This window comes from Miscanthus floridulus, chromosome 18, assembly GCF_019320115.1.
Source record: "Miscanthus floridulus cultivar M001 chromosome 18, ASM1932011v1, whole genome shotgun sequence".
Lineage (NCBI taxonomy): Eukaryota > Viridiplantae > Streptophyta > Magnoliopsida > Poales > Poaceae > Miscanthus > Miscanthus floridulus.
Window position 1 is genome coordinate 105,925,984 of NC_089597.1, and position 24,769 is coordinate 105,950,752.

General features: G+C 45.9%; 1 protein-coding gene and 1 long non-coding RNA gene across 5 annotated transcripts; one reads left to right on the plus strand and one right to left on the minus strand.

Moving 5' to 3' along the window:
* Nucleotides 1-112: 112 nt before the first annotated feature.
* LOC136522313 (uncharacterized) lies at nucleotides 113-10,926 on the minus strand. 4 transcript variants are annotated; one of them, XM_066516142.1, is made up of 8 exons: nucleotides 10,001-10,926; nucleotides 9,451-9,870; nucleotides 9,110-9,359; nucleotides 1,786-1,987; nucleotides 1,431-1,705; nucleotides 1,143-1,361; nucleotides 744-1,059; nucleotides 113-658 (listed from the first exon to the last, which is right to left on the minus strand). In XM_066516142.1, the coding sequence occupies exons 1-4, from the start codon at nucleotides 10,532-10,534 to the stop codon at nucleotides 1,914-1,916; spliced, it is 1,278 nt and encodes a 425-aa protein (XP_066372239.1). In that variant the 5' UTR covers nucleotides 10,535-10,926; the 3' UTR covers nucleotides 113-658; nucleotides 744-1,059; nucleotides 1,143-1,361; nucleotides 1,431-1,705; nucleotides 1,786-1,913. The 4 variants fall into 4 exon arrangements, with proteins under 4 accessions (XP_066372239.1, XP_066372240.1, XP_066372241.1 ...); XM_066516144.1 differs by lacking the exons at nucleotides 113-658; nucleotides 744-1,059; nucleotides 1,143-1,361; nucleotides 1,431-1,705; nucleotides 1,786-1,987 and adding exons at nucleotides 2,711-3,444; nucleotides 3,540-3,655 and having other exon boundaries at nucleotides 10,001-10,924; XM_066516143.1 differs by lacking the exons at nucleotides 113-658; nucleotides 744-1,059; nucleotides 1,143-1,361; nucleotides 1,431-1,705 and having other exon boundaries at nucleotides 1,709-1,987.
* LOC136522314 (uncharacterized) lies at nucleotides 10,839-11,786 on the plus strand. The gene is made up of 3 exons (XR_010775855.1): nucleotides 10,839-10,974; nucleotides 11,108-11,496; nucleotides 11,670-11,786. It is a non-coding gene; the product is annotated as an uncharacterized lncRNA (long non-coding RNA).
* The last annotated feature ends 12,983 nt before the right edge of the window (nucleotides 11,787-24,769 follow it).

Sequence of the window (24,769 nt, forward strand, 5' to 3'; positions counted from 1 at the left end):
TATCATTAAGCGGAATATTAAGACCATTGATAATGAAAACAACCACATAATGAAAAGTTAGATACTATGTCACATTACACAACATATTAATAGTATAACTAAGTGTCGACAGTAGACAAAGGGGCAAATGCACTTCTAAATCCTCAATCTGAAACGTACTGAGTAAGCAACTCATCATCCGAGTACCAGTCCTCTACTACAACCCTGTTGCTGCGGCTAGGCTCAACTGCGTTGCTCTCACCTGCCTGTCGCTTGTAGTAAGCGGCCTCCGCTTCGTCTGCGGCCGCTGCGGCCTGAGTGAAGAACGCGTCATCATCCTCCTCTGCCTATAAGCCTGCCTCTGCTAGAGCGATGAGCTCGCTCAGTCTGCCAGTGTCGTCGTCAGCCTCCTGCGCCTGAATGCCCGCCTCTGCTAGAGAGATGAGCTCGCTCAGTCTGCCTGTGTCGTCCTCAGCCTCCTGCGCCTGTATGCCCGCCTCTGCTAAAGCAATGAGCTCACTCAGTCTGCCAGTGTCGTCCTCATCCTCGTCTCCATCATCCCACAGCACAATCGGTGATTGAACGGTGCGACCAGCTCATGATTTATGGGCATCTAACTTCTTCTCCTCATATCTTGCATGGGCCACCTCTGCAGCATGTTCCCCGCTGCAACCAATCCCTTGATGTATAAAATGCAATCAGTTAGCAACTCGATAATATTACATTTAAAACCAGACAACGAAAAAAGGTTTTCAAGCACTCACTGGCACATAATGTAGCAACATGCTCGTCCAAGACCTGCATCTGTACTCTTGTCTCCTCCCTTGCCTCATTCCTTGCCCTCTCCTCCTCTAACGTCGTTCGCCTCTCCAATCCCCATTTGTTAAGCCCAACATCGATCGGGTTACAAATATCGCGCTGTCTAGCAAACTCACACATCTTTTCTTTGTGATGTTTAACGAATAGGTTGACGTAGTCAGGTCCATATCCCCTCTTCCGTGCAATTACTTGCCTCTTCTTCAGTTCATCCAAGAACTTAGCTTGACCATCATAACATTCCCAACTGCATTTCCTAGTACTCTGTTCAAAACAAATATTATATCATATATGTATTAGGAAAACAAACAAAATATGATTTCATGTTTACCAAAATTATAACAAACCTCATCATACTCAATCATATGGCCGCAATAATGACCTATTCCAAGCTCCGAAGGGACTAGGCCATAGTTGGATTTTACACCACATTCGCACATGACAGGAGGTGCTTTGTAGATTACCCGTTCTTTCTTCTTTTCCTTAACCCTCCGCGGTTCTTCCGGCCATTGGTTCTTAGGACCATACAACCACTCCTTGAAACGATACTTCGCCATTGAATACACCTAAATAATGAGACATTAGTACATAAACACATATAGCTCACGATTTTAACACATACACTTTGCACTTACTTCATGCTTGTTTGGACATACAAACTCCAATGTATTCTCAGGGTTTATCACAGCTCGATCTCCGCAATCGCATAGAGGAGGTTCCTCGAGTCGTCTAACGGCGGCTAGGTGCTTCTCCTTAGCCGTCATTGCCGGAGGGTTAGGGGGGGTGGAACCCACCGCTTGAAGTGCTCACGTGGATGTCTCCCTCTAAACCAATCGTCGAAAAAGAGATACCTAGGATTAAACTTTTCTGCACCATCGATCCACTGAAAGAAAAAGCACCTCTCATGGTCCTACACAACGAGATTCCAATAATATATTAGTACCATACTTAAACAAATAAAGAAAAAGGATAGTACAAATAATTTCTTACATTAAACCGACTACATGTGTAGAAGCAACGCGCGGCTGTGTCCGGATGTTTCGATTGAAAAACATGGGTCGGGAAACCACAATCACAGTTAGGGACAGGAAGGTCAGAGGGGAACAGGGGCATCTTTGCTAGACGCGTCGGGGTATAATTCGCGAGGACGACCCCGTTTTCGCCAAAACTCCTCCCGAAACATTTCTTGCATCTAACAAATAGGATGTAATTTAGCAAACATAAATAAAAACATCACAACAAAATATCAATGAGAACCATAACTACAATACAATCAATTTCGTTATAAGAACCAAAAGCAGTTAACATTACCGTCGCTTAACCTAGGGTTTCTCATTTCATCCACAACAATAAACCCATAACATAACTACATGCGGCTTAGTTTGCTAGCATTTTTCACGCCTTGAAATGAACCTACGGTTGTATAATACATATATTGAGGGATACAATGAAACCCTAAGTGATGATGATTCTTAGGTTCAAAAATCCGACTAATATGTACCGAATCTATACGAGAAAAACAAGGAGGTGAGCGAGTATACCTTGCTCTCGAAGATCTACGGATCAAATCAGGGTTTTCAAGGTCCAATATGTCGATTCGTGAGGTAGGATGAAGTGGCGAGAAAAAAACCCGAGGAGAAAGAAGAGGAAGAACGCTCGGGGAAGAAGGCTGGGCTGGGGCTAAATGTAGGTAGCTCGGCGCCAGAGTGAGTGGCGCCGAGCCCCTTGCAGGCCGTTTGCCCGTGGCCAGGAGCTCGGCACCAGTCACCGTGGCGCCGAGCTCGGCGCCACTCACTCTGGCGCCGAGCCAAGGGTCCATTTCTGGAATTCTTTCCGCCAGGGATCTATTTGAGAGAAACTTTCGAAAAAAGGACCAAAAAGTAAAAAATTCGGTTTGCATCCCTACTATGTGAAATAAGGTGGGGAACAGGGATCACAGCTTTCTACCGCACTGATTACTTGATTAGGCCCGTCCGTTTGCATCCCTACTAAGTGAAATAAGGTGAGGAACAGGGATCACACCTTTCTACCACTCAAGACATTTGAACAAGAACATTATCAATCTGATGTATGCATGCATGCTAACATTTCATTTGTAGCAATTATATTTCTGATATTGCAAATGAAATTGACTGGAAGATGTAGCAATTTCATTTGTAGCAATTTGCCAACATTCCAGTCCAAGCATGTAATTGCAACATCTTCCAGCCAATCCATGCCAACATTTCATTTGTAGCAATTTGCCAACATTCCAGTCAATTTGCAACATCTTCCAGCCAACCCATGCCAACATTTCATTTGTAGCAATTTGTCAACATTCCAGTCAATTTGCAACATCTTCCAGCCAATCCATGGCAACATCATTAGCAGAGCACACAACTACAGCAAAGGCAGCCAATTGCGCAGCCAAATCAGACCTATTCCAAGAGAAAGTTGAACCTATAACAGAGCACAAGAGGAGAAAACCATTCCCAGAGAAAACTAAATGTATCAGTCTCTATGTGAAAGCTAAATGTATCAGTCTCTATGTGCAAGCATATGATAGTCTGAATGATGAAAACAGCATGTTTTCAAATGCGGGCTACAATTAGCCGAATCTCTAATAGCATGAATAGGTTCGTTGACTCAAGGGTCCCGCCGAGAACAGGCCTGCATTGTAAAGTATGCCGATCATTATGATCGCAAAGAGGAAAACCAGTATAAGCATGAGTATTATTATATGGTAGCGTAGTTGCGGAACGTACCGGCACAAGGAACAGAAAGTGCAAAGCGGTGGCAAACCACAGACAGTTGCGACGGCAAGCGTTATCCTCAATGCCCAACATCTAGTAGAAGAAGTGTATGGCGAAGATGTTAATACCTACAATGGACAAGGAGAAGCAGGTCAGAGTAGCTAAATAAGCGACATGCCAGCAGTAAGAACTATCAAAGACAGAGGAGTTCACGAGGTAACCAAACCATGGTTCGAGCCATGCAGGCGATCCGTGAAACTCGGTGCTCCCCTCGGGCGATTCCAGAGGCGATCCTGATCCCACTCCCGATCTAGGACGCTACTCCGGCGAACTAGATCAGCAACACCGGTGGCCACTCCGGTCTCCGATGTCCAAGCCCCGCCCATCGACCCCAGTCGACGGCGGCCACCGCATATCGCCGGTTGGCTGCTCTTGGCGCCGACGACCAAAGAGTTTTCAAACCCTAATTTCCTACTAGGGTCTAAGCGCCGCTTAGGTCGTAGTTTAGGATCTTTGCCTTGTGTCTGCGCTTCTTTTGTTCACAGATCACGTATTTGTTCCCTTCCAGACTGATCGCTATGGCATCGACTGGAGGTGGAAGAGCGGGAGATGAGACCGTGGCCGGCGATGGAGTTTCCAAGCCGAACATTGCAGATCTCCTGAAGAAGCTGAATTTGACAGAGGAGGAAGAAGCTGTCCTGGACTTCAGTGATGATGAGGGCGATGTCGAGATCCCGATGGTGGAGTTGGCGGTGGTAGGGAAAGTTCTCTCCCCTACAACCGTTCATGTGCATACGGTGCGTGCGGCCATGAAACCGGCATGGGGGAACCCCTGTGGGCTGAAGCTTCGCGCCATTGGTGAGAAGGGTGATAATTTATTTGTTGCCGAACTGGGGAGCAAGATGGACATGGTGAGGGTCCTGTCGGGCGCCCCATGGATGGTGGGTAGACATGCGGTGATTTTGCAGCAATATGATGAAAGATTGAGTGCTTCTGAAATTGTTTTTGACCGTATGGAGATTCGGGTGAGGATCCTGAACCTTCCTCTAGGGTGGATGAACCAACAGAGGGGGAGCCGGGCGATGGGACTCATCGGCATCAAGATGGACGTAGATGCAGATGGAAAGGCTAGCGGGCGTTCCTACGTGCTTGGGTAGCCATTGAGATTGAGAAACCCCTCCGCAGGGGGGTGTTACTTCGGGTGAACAAGAATGAGGATCTTAAATGATTTGGGGTACAATATGAGCGGATGCCCTTCTTTTGCTTTGCTTGTGGCATCTTGGGGCACTCGGAAGTGGAGTGCTCGCACCCGGTTCCACGTAACGAGCTGGGGAAGCTGCCGTATGATGTACCACTAGGAGCGCCTGAAGAGAGGAGGAGGAGTCTGCAGTCTTTCGCTGAGGCGGTAGCAGAAACATGGGGCAGTGGTTCGTCGTCAGGCTCTCGACCACCTCGGACGCAGTTCAGCAAATCGGAACAGTCCAGGTCGAGGAAGGGAGATGGCGGCTCCTGTCACTCCTCAAACTCGAGAGAGGAGGAGGAGGAGCTGGAAGTCCAGTCGCCACTGAAGGATGCTGCAGAAACTGTGGAGAGGGCAAAAGGGCAGGCTAATCGGAAACTTGACATGGCCGTGAACGAGCAGATGGCCGTGGACGAGCAGCGGCCACATCGAAAGAGAAAGTCGAAGGTGACAGCACCGACCCTGCAGACACCGGACCTAAACTCTCCGGGTTGGAACTAGAGGGAGTGGTGGTGGCTTGGCAATGCTCTGGAAGGAGGAGTTGGTTGTTAAGCTGCAAAGTTTAGATAAACTGCATATAGATGTTTCGATCACTGATCCGGCAACTAATGCAGAGAAGTGGAGGTTTACAGGCTTTTTTATGGAGAAGCTAAGAGAGAGCTCAGGTATAGAAGTTGGGAGTGTTTGAAATTCCTGAATACTCGCTCTTCCTTACCGTGGCTTTGTGTTGGTGATTTTAATGAGGTGCTGCATGCTAGCGAGCAGATTGGCGGTGTGGGGAGAGCGGAGAGGCAAATGGATGGTTTCAGGGAGGCGGTGTCAGTATGTGGCTTTACAGACCTAGGCTACATCGGCCTCCCATACACATGGGACAATAGACATGAGGGAAACAGGAACGTCAAGATGAGATTGGATCATGGTCTTGCTAATGTGTCCTTTCTCAGCCTCTTTCGACAAGTGAAAATCTGGCATGTCCAAAATACACTGTCAGATCATTGTTGCTTGGTGGTGGAATGCCTTGAACACAATTCAAGAAGGAGGCGCAAGAAGAATTTTAGATATGAGAATATGTGGCAAAGAGATCCAACCTATATGGCCCATATCAGGGACGCTTGGAGCCCACACTCGGGTGCAGCATCTCTGAATGACGTTCAGGCGAAGTTGAGAGGAGTGCAGTCCAGTCTCCAAGGCTGGGAGCAGGACATCTTTGGGTCGGTGTGGAAGTCATTGGCCAGCATTCGGCGTGAGTTGGAGGAGGAGAGGGGACGAATGGCTGAAAGATGGAGACCGGAACACAGCGTTCTTCCAGGCCAAATCACGGGTGAGAGCGAAACAAAACAATATTTCTTCTCTCAAACGTGAGGATGGTTCGGTAGCGCTTGATCAGGCTGAAATTGAGGAAGTGGCATCCACTTTTTATAAGAATTTGTTCACAGCTCAAGATGATTTAGATCCTAACCTCATTTTGCAGCATGTTCCTAGAAAAATTAATGAGACTATGAATGACCGATTGTTGAGGCCATACTCAGCTGGGGAAGTGGAGAGAGCTCTGTTTGCGATGGGGGCCAACAAGGCTCCTAGACCCGATGGCTTTACAGCAGGGTTCTATCAGCTTCACTGGGATCTTTTGGGGGCGAATGTGACTGATGGGGTGCTGGAGTTTTTAAATGGTGGAATTTTACCAGAAAATCTTAATAGAACGACATTAGTTCTAATACCAAAGACAAGGAATCCACAGGAGATGAAGGAGTTCAGACCAATCTCTCTTTGTAATGTGCTATATAAAATTTGTTCCAAGGTACTGGCGCTACAACTGAGGGAATTCTTGGATGAAATTATTGCAGAAGAGCAGAGCGCGTTTGTACCTGGCAGGTTGATTACAGACAATATTTTGGTGGCTTATGAGTGCATCCACTATCTGAAGAGGAAGAAGGGCAAACTCGGGGCATGTGCTGTCAAACTAGATATGGCCAAAGATTATGATAGAGTGGAATGGGAATACCTGAGGGGCATTATGCTCAAGCTTGGCTTCCATGCTTCCTTTGTGGATTTGGCGATGAAATGTGTTACTTCAGTATTGTTTTCTGTTAGAGTGAATGGAACCTTGACTGAGTCTTTCAAACCTACTCGGGGTATTAGACAGGGGGATCCGATTTCTCCCTATTTATTTCTGTTATGTTCAGAAGGGCTCTCTTGTCTTTTGAAATCGATTGGTCCAATGCATCTCTCCCTGGGTTTCGCATCTTCTCTTTGCGGATGACTGCATTGTCTTCTCAGAAGCGACGCATGGAGGGGCCAACAGATTACTGGAGATTCTGGAGAAAATATAGTAAGGGCTCTGGACAACTAGTTAATAGAGAGAAGTCGGCCATTTTCTTTAGCAAGAATTGTTCTCAACAGATGAGGGACATGGTGTGCAATGGTTTGCAAATCTATAAAGAGGCTCTTGCTGAGAAGTATTTGGGTCTCCCAACGGAGGTAGGCTGTGATGTTAGTGGGACCTTCGAGTATCTACCAACTCAGGTGAAAGGCAAAATTCAAGGTTGGTGTGGGCATGAGGCTAGCTGTGCAGGAAGGGAAGTGTTGCTGAAATCCATTGCTCAAGCTGTGCCCACATATTCGATGAGCTGTTTTTTATTGCCTCTGAATATTTGCAAGAAGATCAAATCGGCAACAGCAAACTATTGGTGGGGGAGTTCTGCAGATAACAAACACCTCCACTGGATGAGTTGGGACCGGCTGACCATGCCCAAATGCAAAGGGGGCATGGGGTTTCGGGATCTCAGAAGTTTTAATCTTGCAATGCTTGGCAAGCAAGGATGGCGGCTGATTATGAGACCGGATTCACTCTGTGCTAGGGTCCTAAAAGGGCGGTATTTCCACGATTCGGATTTCATGCTGGCCACAAGGAAGAAACGTGCCAGTTCAACTTGGCGTGCAATCCTGGCGGGCCGGGAACCGTTGCAAATGGGATTGATAAAAAGGATAGCCAATGGAGACACGACACGGATTTGGCGAGATAGATGGATAGCCAAGCACTTTGATGCTAGGGCGATTACTCCCAGAGTCGATCAGCAGCTTGAGATGGTTTCTCAACTGCTTACAGGGAGCGGACAATGGAATGAAACTCTTGTGCGAGAGCAGTTTTTACCAATTGATGCTGAGGCCATACTTCGCCAGCCTTTGGGGGGTGGTCAACTTGACTCTTGGGCCTGGGAGAAGGAACGTTTTGGGGTCTACACTGTAAAGTCAGCGTACAAGTTGCTGTATAACCGGAAAATGGAAGGAATGGTTGGCCACCAACCAAGCTCATCGGATGATCGACTATGGAAGTCGGTTTGGAAATTATCAGTACCGCCCAAGGTGAAAGTCTTTTGGTGGCGGGTTCTCCACGAGTTCTTGCCGGCTAAACAAATCTTACACAGAAGGCACATTGAACCACTTGCCTACTGCGAGATTTGTGGTGATCCGGAAGAATCCATCAGACATGTGCTACTCGAATGCAGTGTGGCAAAAGAGTTCTGGCTTCAGGTGAGGGAGGCGATCAGACTGAAAATCCCGAACCTGAACTCGGTCACCTGGGCTTCTGACCTGCTCCTGGATATTTGCTCTGAACGTGACTGATCGGTCATCCTGTGCGGAATGTGGGCACTATGGATGAGGAGGAACAAAAGGAGGCATGGGGAACAGACGGTAACCCTGCAACAGGCAGTCATCTGGGCGCGCGATACGGCTGTTGATCTTTGGAATCTCCTGGAACAGGTTGGGCAGCAGGGCAGGGTGCAGCAGATGCCAAGGTGGAAGCTGCTGGACCCTGGGTGCCTGAAACTGAATACAGATGCAGCCTTCTATGCAGATCAAGGCAGCGGGGCGACTGCATGTGTTATCCGAGATCATCGTGGAGAGTTCATTCATGCACAGGCGATCTGGTATGGAAATCTCATTGATGCAGGTATGGGTGAACCTTTGGCCTGTAGGGATGCAGTGAGATTGGCACGTCATCTCGGTTTGCAGCGGGTTCAGGTGGAGACGGATTGCCTCGAACTTGTTCAACTGTCGGAAAAGAAGGAGCTGCACCGATCCCTACTTGATCCGGTGCTGACAGAGATTAATGAGCTGAAGCTTGCCTTTAGTGAGTTCGTGTTTAAATTTGTTAGTCGATCATGTAATAAGATAGCTCATGTACTAGCAAAACAAGTCACGCATACAAACCAGTCGGAGGTGTGGCATGAAACCCCGACCTGTGTGCACGACTTGATGCTTTCTGAGGCTCAGGCCGTTCAAATATAAATGAAAGGCAAGCTGGTCACAAAAAAAAAACTATCAAAGACAGAGAACATACCGTACATCCCAACCCGGGCTGCTAGCTGTGCATAGCAGACCTCTATCCAAGATCGCGCATACGAGCTGCAAACGGCACCAGACGCCACAACGGTCCACCATAAAGAGAGAGCTAAATTTATGTGCCATCTGTCATCGCCTGCGAGTACGAGATTCTTAGCTGGATTTCCATTGGTGGCTGCCAGGTACGGGGCTAGAGTGAGAGAGCCGCACAAGGCGTACCCCAGCCAACCGGACCTCCTCTCGTCTCCCTGCAGCAATCATACAGTGCAATTAGTAAAGCGAAACGCATGGCAAGCAGAATGTCGGTGAGACAACGCCCAAGAACTAAAGCAGGCTCACCTGACCAGGACCAGGCGCTGTCGGTGGCGGCGGCGGCGGCGCGTTCTGGCCGGGGACAACTGCACTCTCTCTCTGGCGCGCCCGCTCCGTAGCAGCGTGCTGCACTGCGGCCATGGCATTAGAAGCTTCGAGGTACTCCTGGCACGCGGCCGCCAACTGCACCACTGGGTTACGGAGGGTAATCTGCCGAGAGTTGGCTGCTCCTTTCACACCCATGGCCGCGGCCTCGAGGCCATTCACGGCTGCCTTCACGCTGCTTGGGCTGTCCGCTTGCTGCAACGCGTCCCTGGCCGCTACCAGGCTCTGATGGGGCACGGCGAGGTTTTCCGCAGACACAACGATCTCGCCGGCTAGCTTTACCAAATGGTCGGGCCTCGCCGCCTCATTGCGCACGAAGTCGATGGCCGTCCTCGCGGCGCCCTGTTAGCATCGAAAGAGGTAACACATCAGGAGCCCCAACAGGCCAAGAACAGGGCATAAACCCAAACTGTTCGACGAGAAAAACTGACCAGATCGAATACACGAATTTCCCAAATAACCGGTCGCGTACCTGCAGAGCGGTGGGCGTGGACCCGGTGGCAAGAAGAGTCTGCTCAACGTCCCCAATGCGGTGTCCCCGACGCCTCCAGAATAACCACCACGGCGCAGACCGATTCCGGTGGCTCTGCTCCTCCACGGCGCGGCGCACCTTCTCCATCGCCGCTGCGGCCTCCCGGTGTTCGCCGCACTGACGCGCCAAATCTGCCGCGGCGTCTCGGAGGTTGTCGTGGCCGACGCCGAGCACCGCCTGCAGCGCGGTCGCCGCTCCGAGGAGGCCGGAGACGGCCCGCGTCCTCCCCTCGCTCTCCACCTCCTCCAGCGCGGTCGCGGCTCCACGGAGGCCGGATACTGCTAGCATCGTCCCCCCGCTCTCCACCTGGTTCAGCGCAATCGCGGCCGCCGGGATGTGGTCGGCGTTCGCGCCTTCGGCCGCGAGCGCGACGCTGCGGGCGCGCGTCACCAGGTCGGCGGCGCTGGCGCGGAGAGCCGCCTCGCCCAAAAAGGAGATGGCGCGAGCAGCTGCATCGATGGTCTCCTCGTCCATCTCCGCTGCTGAGGGAGGGCGGTGGACGGGTGGCGATGGCCGGCGCTGGACGGGTGGCGATGGCCCCGTGAGCGGGAGGGTGCGGGGGAATGTGGAGGGGATTGCCGTTGGGTTGGTGGAAGGAGGAAGTCGGAGACTCGGAGGAGGGGTAAAGACTGTCTAACGCAGAGAGGGAAAGCCCACAGCTGGGCCCGGGCCCAGAAGAAAGATGGCCCATATTTGTATGGCCCAACCTTTCAGGCTGCCTGCATCACTTCTCGGCTTCTCTCTAACGGAGGAAGACGACGTAGACAAACGTCCGAGGGCCGACCGCCGAAGCCGGCGGCGGCGGAGCCAAGGAGGAGCAGGTGATGAGCGAGGTGCACCTGGGCTGCCCGCCTCACTTCTCCAGTTCTCCGGCCTCCATATCTCCCACTTCAGCTTCTCCTCACGGCCCCTAGGTACTAGCACCTCACGCCAAGCGCGCTTTTCGTCATACACCTTCCCTGCACTGCCTCTTAGTGCTAACGGAGGAGAGATTGTCGGGACATGGCAAGATTTGTACTCTCCTGAACTTTGATTCGGTGTTTTCAGGGCCATCTGGGACAACGATGGTGTTGTTGGCGGCGGGAGCGAGTTAGCCGCAGCAACGAGCGGTTCTTGTAAGACTGTCTCCAACGAGCCGACCTAAAATCAATACGCATTCGATGGTTTGGGTATCGGCACAGTGGAAAGAACCCGGACCCAAAAACTATCCTTTTCGAACAGGCGACGCAAACGAGAAGCCGCGCTCCTCCACCCGCTTGTACGAGCTCCGACAGAAGGGGCACGCCGTCCAGAACTCCAGCCACCACCACCCGTGCTCAGCAGCCAGCCCTCTGTTCTATTTGACAAGAAGGAGAAGGAAGAAGGAACCAACAAGACTGGAGGGGAAGACGAACCTAGCTCCAGCCAACAACCACCCCGTACGTACATTGTGACAGGTGAGATAGTTTGGGAGGTTGCTCTGCTTCTTTCTTGCCTCTTGCATTTTCTTCTCTCGCTCGCGCTCCAATCTTCTTGCGATTTACTAGTACGAGTACTAGCTGTTGCTGTCTTCTCTGCCTCGCGACATTTCCTGGCATTTCAATCGGTTGCTGCACGCGGTCTCTTGCAGTCGCTACAACAAGGAAGGGAAACAAGGCCGCCGCGTCGCCATGGGAGTCCTCTTCTCGTGCCCCGCCGACGACTACGACCTGCTGGACCTGCAGGAGGAAGCACCGGCGCCGGCGACGTCCTCCACCGCGGGCGCCGGGGAGCCAGCGCCGGTCATCCTCAGGGCGTCGCTGGGCTCCGGCAAGCTGCGCATCGAGTGGTCGAGGCTGGCCCCGGGCGGCAGCTGGAGGATGGCGAGCGGGTCCAGGTGGCCCGAGGGGCCCATGGACTGGGAGGCGAGGAGGACGTCGGCGACGGCGAGTAGCTCGTCGGCGTCAGGGAGGAGCGGGTCTGCCTCCACCGCCCGCTCTGCGAAGCGCTTGCAGCCGACGAGGTCACGCGCCGCGAGGAGCTTCTCGGCGATCTCCAGCCCGCCTCGCCGTGCCGGCCATGGACTCGCCTCACCGAGCCGGTCCGCCTTGCCCCGCTGGCCGCTCCCTGCCGTGTTCCCGCCTAGCCGCGCTCCGTCGCGGTCCCACCTGGCCCCGTCATCGTCCACAGCACCGGACATTTGGGTCGAGGAGAGAGACGACATAGATTTGCGTTCTCCATCACCTCCCACCCAAAATGGATTCGCCATTTGCGTCATCTGTTGGACCGTATGTTTTTGCCATAAAGCGACGTGGAGCAGGCATTTTGCGTTTGGGTACCGTGATACGTCGGCTGTTGGAGATAGTCTAAGCTGTTACGAAACGGTGCCCGCCAACATACAACTATTCATCGGTGATCTCATCTAATTAGATGTGCAGTTAGGATTAAGATCAGTATAGCAGTTAATCCCATCACCAAGGGGCCTATCCTTTAGTGAACGGTTGTCTCTTGGAGACATCCCCTCAAATGTATATAATCCCCTTTACGGACAATGAAAATGAGTTGTTCCCAAAATCTTGTTCATTATATTCACTGTTTGATACGTTATCAGTACTTTCGCGCTTCAGGACAGAGAAAACGACAACGACAATTCCACATGCCCCTGAACCCTATCATTTCTATGGGGGTCAATCTAATGGAGGAGGAATTATGCCTAGTGGACAGTGGTACCACTAATTCTATACTTAGAGAAACAAAATATTTTCAAACTCTTACAAAAAGACAAGGAAAAGTTTTGGCAATCGCCGAGCGCGATGCTACAATAGTTGGCTCTGGTCGTGCCACTATTGTACTCCCATGGGCACCCAAATTACAATTGAGGATGCATTATTGTATCCCAATTCAAAGCGTACCTTATTAAGTTATAGAGATATCCGTCAAAATGGTTTTCATATTGAAACCCGTGATGACAATAATGAGGAAATTCTCCTCGTTTCTAAAAATAGCGGATATGGCAAACGAATTGTTGAGAAAATTCCCTCTTTTCCGTCCGGATTGTACTACACATACATCAAACTCGTACCGCATGTTGCGTACAAGGTAATTTTTCAGAATGTTGACGCATTCAAAATTTGGCATGAACGCCTTTGCCATCCTGGTATAGGGATGATGCGAAAAATTATCAGCAATTCTAAAGGTCATGAGTTAAATACTGCTAAATTCTCAAAATCTTTAGATTTTATGTGCACTTCATGCGATACAGGGAAATTGATCGTACGGCCATCGTCCGTTAAGATCCAAAATGAGCCACTAAAATTTCTTGAACGCATTCAAGGAGATATTAGTGGCCCTATACAACCACCGTCTGGACCGTTCAGGTACTTCATGGTTCTAATAGATGCATTTACTAGATGGTCTCATATGTGTCTTTTGTCCACACGTAACCATGCATTTGCAAAAATTATTGCTCAAGTTATTAGACTTAGAGCACATCATCCTGAACATCAAATTCAATCAATTCGAATGGATAATGCTGCTAAATTTTCCTCAAAGGCTTTCAACGATTATTGTATGGCTTTGGGAATTCAAGTTCAGCACTCTCTCCCATATGTCCATACACAAAATGGTTTAGCAGAATCTCTTATTAAGAGAATTAAACTCATTGCAAGACCGTTATTACAAAATTGCAACCTACCAACTTCATGTTGGGATCATGCAGTCTTACACGCTACTGACTTAATTCAATTGCGACCAACTGTATATCACGTAGTTTCCCCATTGCAATTAGTACGTGGGAATATGCCAAATATTTCCCATATGCGAAAATTCGGTTGCGCTATATACGTACCGATCTCACTACCTAAGCGTACTTCTATAGGCCCACATAGGAAACTTAGTATCTATGTGGGATATCAATCTCCATCAATTATCAAATACCTCGAGCCTCTTACAAGGGACTTATTCACGGCCCAATATGTTGACTGCATATTTAATAAGGACCATTTCCTGGCATTAGGAGGAGATTTCAAGAACCAAAACGAATGCCAGGAAACCATCTAGAATGCCCAAGACATTCCCCCCTCAGATCCACGTACTCTAGAGACTGAGCAACAAGTTTAGAAAATCATAAACTTGCAACATATTGCAAATAACCTATCAGAAGCATTTACTGGTTATAAGGGTGTCACTAAATCCTCTTATCCTGCTCGCAATGCGCTCGAAAGAGTGGAGGTACCAATAAAAACCATTCAACTCCTACTTCCAAAGAAGAGAGGGAGAAGTATGACTGCTCCTAAGGATAATGCTCCAAGTAAGCGTCCAAGGATATCGAGGGCTAAATCCTCCAAATCAGTAAATCCAAGCCAACCTCAAGTTGGTAGACACCCAATAATGGATAAAAATCCAACGTCAGGACAAAATCACAACCCGGATCAACTGTGCATTCAAATTCTGATCTAGGATATCGGAACACCCTTACTCCATAGTTTTGGGAAATGTTGAGTCAAATAATAGGGTGAAAGAAATTTCCATCAATTACATAGATTCTAGATAATCATACGATCGTAAGACTACTGTTGTTGACATGTACTTCTCCGCTGCAATTGTAGAAATCTTTCTCAATGATCCAGATCCCAAGACCATGGCAGAGTGCAAAAAGCGCTCGGACTGGGCTCAATGGAAAGAAGCAATTCAAGCTGAGATAGCTTCGCTCACTAGAAGAGGGGTATTCACATCTGCAATACCTACACCTTCCAAAGTCTTTTCTGTAGGCTTTAAATGGGTTTTTGTCCTAAAACGAAACGAGAACAATGAGGTGGTGAGATATAAAGCGAGGCTAGTAGCACAAGGGTTCACGCAGAGACCCGGCATTGATTACAATAAAACCTATTCTCTAGTAATGAGTGGAATTACTTTCTGATACTTAATATCATTGGTAGTTCAAAATCATCTATCTATGCAGTTGATGGATGTGGTGACAGCATATCTATATGGGTCACTTGATTTGGACATTTACATGAAGGTTCTCGATGGAATCCAAATTCTGAATCCAAACGCAAATCGCAACATGTATTGTGTAAAACTACAAAAGTCATTATATGGCTTGAAGCAGTCGGGACGAATGTGGTACAACCGACTGAGGGAATTCCTTATAAAGAAAGGATACACTAACAATGATGATTGCCCATGTGTTTTCATTAAGAAATCTCAAACGAAATTTTGTATTATATCCGTGTATGTTGATGATTTAAATATCATTGGCAGCCTAAAGGATATAGATGAAGCACGTAAACATCTAAAGAGGGAATTCAAGATGAAGGATTTGGGTAAGACCAAGTATTGCCTAAACTTACAACTTGAGCACCGTCCTTCAGAAGATTCGATCAAGGGGGAGTGTTACAAAATGGTGCCTGCCAATAGACACCTATTCATCGGTGATCTCATCCAATTAGATGTGCAGTTAGGATTAAGCATGTGTCATATTTTCTATTTTCCCCACTAGGGTTTTTGTGGGAAATATCAAAGACACATATTGCCCTCACAACTCATCCATGGTTTTTCCATGAAAAGGTTTTTCATGTGAGTTATCCAAGAGGCAATACCAATAATATATCGTCATATTTTCTCCTAATTTTTCCACTAGGTTTTTATAGGAGTTTTAGCGACATATCACTTTATATTGCTCCTTATATTTTTCTAAAATGATTTTTGGGGAAGTAATATATATGTCGTATCTCCAATATTTTTCCCCACTAGGGTTTTTAATGGGATACCAATGACATAGTGATTTATTTAAATCACGATCATATATGCTATTTTCTCCGTATTTTTCTATAAGGTTTAAAGGAGTTTTTATAGCATATCTATACATACATATTCCTCAGTTTTTTCCCTCAGGTTTTTTCGAGGAATCCAATCATACAACTGCATTGATCTCAAAGAAGATTCGATCAAGGGGGAGTGTTACAAAATGGTGCCTGCCAACAGACACCTATTCATCGGTGATCTCATCCAATTAGATGTGTAGTTAGAGATAGGATTAGAGATTAGATTTACAGTTAACCGTGTCACCGAAGGGGCATGTCTCTTGGTGACGAGATGTAATTTCTCCCGTCAGTTGTGTAACACCCCAGGTGTTAGGCTTGCATAATTGCACTTGCATTTCATGAACATGAGCATCATTCATCCATTCATGAGCTTATATCACATGAAACATGTTTTTGAAACATTGCAACATATTGTATATTTCACGTGTGTTGTTTTTATAAAATGAATAGTGTGCAACACCCAAGTGCAACATGTGCAACTCACTTTAGTGGAACATAGCTAGTTAGTACTATGCAACAAGATCATGAAACATGTGAAACATGACTATGAAACAAATGTAACATTTCATTTGTTTTTCATTTTTTCAGTACATATAGTGCTTGATTCTTGTGTGACCAATGTGTGGTGTGGCTAATAATTCTCTTAAACAACTTAGTGACACCTATAATGTCATTTGGAACATTGTTGATATTGATCATGTTGCCCAATTATGATTTCAAATAGTGGTTTGACTTGTTTTGACTCCTGAACCCTTTTGTTTGACTGTTTAAAGAGTGTAGCGTAGAGTATTTGCATGTCTGAGCAACCTAAAACAAAGTTGTAGCAAATTTTATAAGGAACAAACTTTGTTTAGAAGCCAAGTCATGAAAATGTGCACAACATGTTCAATTTGGGCCCACAAGCCAGAAATCAGTGCTGATTCTACACTTAGAATTTTTCTAAGTGTTTACTGCGTTTCCAGTTTGATGGTGCTGACTTTGGCTTGATGTAACTCGTGATTCTTTGAGAATTAGCTGATACTTTCTAAAACATTGTTGTAGCCCTATCCTAGCTCTACAACTTTTATTCAAGGAAATTCTGCTAAATCACCACCGTTTACGCGTTTGATGGTCATCAAGTAATGCTGTGAGGCATCGATGACTGGACTGAATCAGCGTCTACAGTTCCGACCAGCAACAGAGAAAGAACGCCGCGTGGAGGACACCCATCGCCGGCCACCTGACCACACAGGCCACGCGCCGTGGCCGTCCTGGCGCTGCTGGACACTGCTTGAACCGTGCCCGTCTGCCCGACCGGCTCACAAGTGCATTTTCGTTTTCCTTCGCCTCCTCCGCTCGCCGCAGCAGCGCAGCACCGCTCTGCTGTTGCCGAGCAAGCCGCGCCGTCGCCTAGCTCCTTCGCCGCCGTGAAAACGCGACCTCCAGCTAGCCCACAGCTCCGCCGTGTCCTCCTCTACCTCCTCCACCTCTTAGCTGAGCCTTTCGAGTCGAGGTGAGGGCACATTGTTCATTTCCGCCGCCGCTGCCATGTGCGTAACCTCGCCGGAGTTCGAGGCCGCCGTGGTCGTGATAGCTAGGGTTCTTCTCACCCTCTGTGTCCTACCTCTCTAGTTCTGTAGTGACCCCGTGAAGCTTGTACCGAGCTTGGTTGGGGCAATGGGGGCTCGCCGTCACCAGAGTGCCATAGCGACTTCGTCGCCGTCCGCCATTGCCGACGCCGTCGTAGCTAGGGATTGGTAGCATTTGTAGGAAGGGCATAGATCGACGCGTCTCGTCACGTAGAACACGCCGGTACCCTCGGTGTCGCCGGAGAAGCCACCATCGGCGAGCTTCGCCGTTGCCACGCCGTCGCAAGCCGCCTCCCCTGTTTTGAGTCACTGACAAGTGGGGTCGGCTGACACGCGGGTCCCACGCGTCAGTGACAGTTTAGTTGTAGAATAGTTCAAATTTGCAGATTTGAATGCTGTTTTGTGAATTTTGTATCTCCATTTTGGTAGATCCAAATGGTGTGATTCTAATTTTGGTAGAATCACAGTGAAGTCTAGTATTTAAGAAAAATATGACATGAGCACTTGAAGTGGAAATTTTGGATGAATAAAATAGGAACTTGAAATGTGTTTTTAAATGCATGCAAACTTGTTTAAATTATATCTTGAGTTTCTGTGATCTAAAAATTATGAAATTTTGTGGGTAAGCTATTCTTGCTTAGTAGAAGATCTGGTAAAAAATTGAGAGTTATTTAATGTATGGTTTTTGAGTTATAGATTTTTCTTTTATCATTAGATGATCCTTGTGTGAATTTTAGTAATTAATCTATGAATCCAATGACCATGAAATTTGTTGGAGAATATCCTAGCACCTTAAGGATGCTAGTAAAAATATAAAATATGTTGCTTGACACTTTTCACTAGGGTTTCCTATTTATGTCATTTTAAGCCTTTAGGCCTTGTCATTTTTGTGTAGGATGTTATACTTGTTGAAATAATGTGAAATTTATAAAGTGGGCTATTGGAGACATGTATAAACTACTGTAATTTTTGTGGAATTTTCTATACACTTTGGATATGTGTTTATTAACTAACCTCATTATCTAAACAAATTAATAAAGGTATGAAAAGAATTTATTTAGGAATGGACACTATGTTTTCTGATGTTCTTTCAACATGTGTGATGAGGTAGTAAAGTTGGTTTTGTCTATTTATGTGTTTGCAATATAAGTTAATAATTATTTTGCTTGCATTATGTCCTTCTGAACAGTTCTGGGGACCTTGTAACGTTCCCCATGATAATTTGGTTTGCTGGGAAATTGGTGAATACAAAAGTTGTAGAGAACTTATGTATCTAGCTCCTGCTAAAATTTGGTGGCATTTGGCCTAGTAGTTTAGGAGTTACAGTCGTTTAAAGTTGGATCGCAGTTTTGCTTGCTCTCTGTCTTACGAAGACAGATTTCTGTTGATTAAAGAATTTGACCTGGTAGAAGTTGGAATCATGCCTTGAGGTCTGAAAATGAATTATAGACAATTTCATAAGATTTCCATATTGTCTTGTTGCATGTCTTTTGGATTAGTACAACTCTAGTTATGTGTCAAACTTGTTGCTGCTGTTTGCAGCCTGAAAACTGTTGAGTGCAGTGAATCACTTGTTTGCTTTATATGAGTTGATGTGACAATTTAGATGCTAGGCTAATTAAGATAAATTATTAGTTATAGGTGCTAGACCTCTTACTGAAGATGAACAACTTTATCTTAGGTTGTTAGAGCTTGGTGAGCGTGCAGTTCTTGTTTTCTAATAGAGATATGCACCTACTCGGTAAAATAAATATAAAGCTTGTATCATCATGTTGTTCATGCATCCATCTTTACATGGCTGTACATTTCATCATCATCTTCCATCTCTTGTGCATGCATGATTCTTATACTATGCATATGCATGCAATAGGTGTTCCGGAGGGAGTCACGCTCCTGGAATTCGAGCCAGTACTTCCGGAGGAGCAGCAGCAAGCGCAGGAGCAGGAGGTGCAGGACCTTGAAGAAGGAGCCAACGAAGAAGTTCTTGAGTGTCCCGATCACCAACCTTCCTCCTTTCTGAAAGGCAAGCCCCGAAGCATTCTAAGTCTCCTATGTTTTAAAATGGTTACTTTGAGTATCTTTATTTGTGATGCATTAAGTGATAGGAATTGGATGCAAACACTTGTTGCATATATCTATTCCTTGTTCAGTAAACATACCCTAAATCCTATTTAGGTCCAGGAGTGAATCAAAGCTTAGCCTTGCTTAGATCGGTAAAAGTCAGGTGATTTCCTGTCACCTGCAAGTTAGGATGAGGTCTGGTCATGGTTGGCTATATTTGCTATCGTAAAAATAACCACGTGTTAATAATGAATGAAGACCGGGCGGGATGTCGATAGAAGAAGCAATAAGGCAAGGAGGTCTTGGTGTGGATCTATCCCCGTCTGTGTCGGTTAAGGACTGATTCGCTGTACGTCCTCATGTCATGTTGAACGCATGCCTATCACTTAGTTGGCCGGATAACTCATTCCGACCACGAAGCCGAGTAGCTCAATTCAGGCTGGAAGTCTAGGAAGTGAAACAACGCACCCTGGCGGTAGTAAGGATGTGCGAGGAGCCATTGGCGTAAGTCCTAGGTGAGATTGACCACCTGGCAGAGTGGACTCCCTGAGGGTGCGGGGATGCTCAGAACCGCGATTCCTGAATTGTACCAAAGGTGACCTAAGACTGCCTTCGTGCTGTATGCCTGGGTTTGTGTTAGGAATACCCCTCTAGCTGGATAGGAATCGATTCGAATCGTCGTCTCTCCCGGATAGTGAGAACTTGACTGAGCAGCGGCAACGTAGATGCACTTAATGGAACTTGATGGTTAAATCGCCGATGATGATGATATAACATTATACCGGATATGGTTACTAATGTTTGGAGTTAATCAATTGCTTGCTCTAGTACAGGTGCTAATCTAGTTGACAGGTTAATATTGATAACTTCCTGCTTACTCATAATTTAAATTAGGCTCTCATATCACTAAAGCTTTTATGCAAAATGGTTGTCAAGCAAGATCCACCGATAAAGCCTTGCATACTCCTTGATGTCATTTATTTCTGGTTTACGACGGGTAAGTCTAGCTGAGTACCTTCTCGTACTCAGGGTTTATTCCCCCTTGTTGCAGATGATGTGCTCTATAACGGCTACTGCAAGTATTGTCTCCACCCTGCTGGGGATGAAGACTAGATCATGGGCATGATCATCTATGTTATCTTATCTTACTGCTTTTGCTAGATATGACTATGGTACTGGCTTGTATTTGAACTAAGTGTGAGTGATGGTCTCAAACTACTTTGCTTCCGTTATTTGTGAACTCGTTTTGTAATAACTATGTGTACTCTGATGTATGAGGTACTTGTGAACTACTTGTGAAATGGATGTAACATGTGGCTTGTTATGTTGAATTATTGTGATCTTGGTTGTATGCAAGTTGGTTTGAAATCCTTCGTGGTTTCAGTTGACTACCGGGTTTATATGGGTTCAAGTATGACAGTTTGATCACTCAGGTGATTGCTTTTGTACTTGTACTCTTATAAATTGGTCGGTTCTGTTACAAGTTGTGTCCTTTGGACACACCCTTTTATTTTGTATATAATCTAAAGAGATCAATGAAGAAGTTGGTTGTTCCCAAAATCTTGTTCATTCTATTCACTTTTAACTGTGGATCAGTGGATGTGTCTTTACGTTAGTTCGTGTTGTCGTAGAGGTTAGTTTGGTGGGTAACTGGGTATGTGTTCGTTGGGGTAACATGTTTTGCTCTGTTGAGGAGGTGATTCGCCTGACTCATAGGAATTGAGAGTTTCACATTTGTACCAGAATATAAGGTATTCTAGGTGAACAAACACTAAAAAAACAATATTCACTTGCATACCTACCATTAATATCTATCACAAACCGAAACATAGTAAGCAGAGAATGTTATATGCATCATTTGTCTTACTACATAATATGTCCTAAAATTACTTAGATACCTAATATTTCAGGATAGAGGGAGTATATATATTGTTTTGCCATGTATCTAGATAATGTATATCTAAGTCCTTAGCAATGAACTATTATCTCTTGTTATTAGTTAGTAGTTGTGCTTGTGCATGGCTAAGGGCAGTCCCAATAGGATGTCTGAGACAGTTTTTATGGCATTAACTATGATGCCAACTAAACAAAGTGGTGACGGTATCAAAACTAAAGGAGAGAAGGAATATACAATAAAATATCTCTATATTGGAAACAAAATATGAAGATAATAGATAGATGACAGAGAAACAAGACAAAAGATTAGCTAAAAAATATTTTGAAGGAACCATCCATTGGTATGTGTAGTTTCTACATGTCATAATATAAGTATAGAAACTGTCTCAGTTTTCTTGGTTGAAGTAACAAGTATAGAAACTATCCTATAGTTTTCTTAGTTGAAGTTGCCCTAATAAACTAAATTGAGAGTATAGATTTTATGTGTAGTTTCTACATGTCACAACAAGTATATAAAATATCCCATAGTTTTCTTGGTTGATGCTGCCCTAATAAGCTAACAACTCACCAGAGGTTTTGCTTATGTTTTAGACCACTTACTTATTTTATCTTCAAATAATTAGAAGTTGTCCCAAAAAATACAATCCTAGGTGCATTCTTTATTAAAGTATCTAAAGTTTGACCAAATATATAGATTAAAGATTAACATTTGTGACACTAAATAAGTATAATATAAAAATGCATAATAATAAATCAAATAATATTATAAGTATTGTTGTTTTTATATACCCCCTCTGTCCCTAAATAACTATCGCTTTTGGTTTTCGTGCCATAAGTTTGTCTAGATTTGTATAAATTTATTATGAAAATAGATTTAACGATTTATCTAATGATATTAATTTTGTACCATAAATATTAATATTTTTATATACATATTCAGTCAAAGTTGTTTCTCGAGAAGCGAAAACGACAGTTATTTATGGACGAATGGAGTATATAGTTAGCCAAACTTAAGATACTTTAACTCAGTAGTACTTTTTTTGGACATGAGTGTCAAGCATGCCCTTATATATAGCAAATACTCCATCCATCAACAAAAGAATACAATTCTCGCAATGTGAACTTTAACTAAATTTATATAAAAAAGTACAAAACATTCATGATACAAAACATTCATCCGACGACTGCCCAATCAATCACAGTTACTGTCCACTGACCAAGTTGTTGGCCAAAGGGAACCATGAAGGCACATTTGGGATGTTGTGTTAGCTTTAGAAGCCCACACAGCGGTAGGTGCCTCCAGTTATGTTCTCCAGTTCTCCACGAAAGCAAAAAAAAATGTAGCCCAAAGCGACCAAGATGAAAAGCAAGACCAGCAAAGAGATCTAGAATCACAATCATATCAAGCAGCGCATGCCATGAACTCCCCTGCACCTTTTCGCATGCAGAACAAAGCCTTCCTCAAAGAAACCAAACAGGCTCGTACGCAAAGAGAGACGCAGCACATATATACATTGCAAGATGAAGAAACTGACAGCAAGTAAAAACGGGCAAAAGAGTAGCCTGTGTTATTTACCCCGTGAGAGAGATGGCGACGCCGATACTTTTACTGTGCTGGATCTCCGAGCAGGGCTGTGTCTGTTCACCATGATTCCTTGAATAGCTGGGGAAGGAGGGTAGGGAATCAAATGCGAGCAAGCAGAGCATTTCCATAAGAGGCCAATCCACGGGTACCTTGTAGGTCCTTGCTCCTCCTTTTCCTGCTTCTCGTTCGCTCGCTCGCTGTACTAGTAAATAGTGCACTCCCTCACTCTCCTCTATCTGTCTGCTCTTGAGGCTACTGTCAGTGTGTCGCTGCAGCCTGTATTTACTGCTCATCAATCACGGCCCCTTTCTTGTTTCAGAGCATGATGAAACAGTCACTTCAATCCCCTCTTAGTTCTGTTCCCCCGCCTTTGGCCTCGTTCCGTAGAAAAAACAAGCCGAAACACTATTCCATAAATGACTGACAGAAACACAGAAGTGAAAACATCACATACCCTTTTATCAGCAATAAACTCTCAGATTCTGAAAGATGAATGCATCAACAATCAGATTGGGGTATCTTACGCTTGGTGATTGTTATGTTTAAGGACAGTAGGGCACGAGCCAAGGCCAAAGGAGACTAGAAAATCCAACTCAGAAGTAGTAACTGCTAAGCACAAATAAAAGAATCACAGAACTAGCAACATTGCATTTCCCTAGATACTAAAGCACATACAAACTATCTCAAATAAACTTTAATCTGGATTTTCTCAAGGATCGAAGAGCACACATTTACTCAAGGACTACAAATTTCAGAGCCTAAATTTGTACTACGTACCATTATAGAGCAAGCCATCTCAAAGGCTCAAATCACCACCGCTTCGAAGCGAGTACGCAAACCACTGACTGTCTGACTGAAGGATCAGATCATCCCGTATTCCCGTGGAAACCCTAACGAAATCAAGAGCACAGATGATCTAGCGTAAGCTTGAACCTAATTCAATCCAGAACGATATTTCGTCGAATAGTTCGCGCACAAATGCGGGACGACGGATGATCAAGCGACGGAAGAGGTTGCCCACCTGCACCGGAAGAAGCCGACTCGAGCTCCATCCAAGCGATCACGAGACTCCGCCGCCCGTACTTGGCCATGGCACCTAGAACTGAGTATCGCCGGAGTATCGCCGCGGCCGCAGTGGCGGAACCACAGAATCGCTATGAGTTCACTTTCAAATGAGGAAAGAAAAGAGAATAAAATAAAATGCTACTGGATAACACAAACCCAGCACAGAAAGGGAAAGCCCACAATTGGGCCCATGAAGAAACCTAGCCCATATTTGTATGGCCCAGCTAGACAGAAGAACAGCCCAACACCCATACGTTGATACGCATACCAACAAGGCCACCAAGCAGCCAAGCCAGAACTCGGTGAGTGCGCCGTCGTTGTGGTCTTCTTCAACCTCGCGCCGGTAGGACTCTAGGGCTTAAGGCAGGACCGTGAAACTGGGGGTAGGAGGGGTTCCGTCCTCAGGGGCACGCCCTATAGGTCGGTCCGCCTATGTGTGTTAGCATGTCACGTCGATATGACCAGCCGAAACGAATCAGAAAAGGAATCATCGTAGCAACACTGTAATCATAGACGGATAATACATGACATGACACGCCCAAGCGATCGATATATACGGGGAAAGGCACTGAGGGTGTGTTTAGTTAGGTGAAATTTGGGAATTTGGCTACTGTAGCACTTTTATTTTTATTTGACAATTAGTGTTCAATCATGGACTAATTAGGCTCAAAACGTTCGTCTCACGATTTCCAACCAAACTGTGCAATTAGTTTTTTTGTCTACATTTAATGCTCCATGCACGTATCGCAAG

What these genes read in the sequence shown, in the direction of transcription:
- LOC136522313 (XM_066516142.1), bottom strand. Translation starts at nt 10,534, where the DNA reads ATGGACGAGGAGACCATCGATGCAGCTGCTCGCGCCATCTCCTTTTTG. An exon ending in CCACGCCCACCGCTCTGCAG is followed by an intron (nt 9,871 to 10,000) that starts GTACGCGACCGG and finishes CGATGCTAACAG; the next exon opens with GGCGCCGCGAGGACGGCCAT. An exon ending in CAGCGCCTGGTCCTGGTCAG is followed by an intron (nt 9,360 to 9,450) that starts GTGAGCCTGCTT and finishes TGATTGCTGCAG; the next exon opens with GGAGACGAGAGGAGGTCCGG.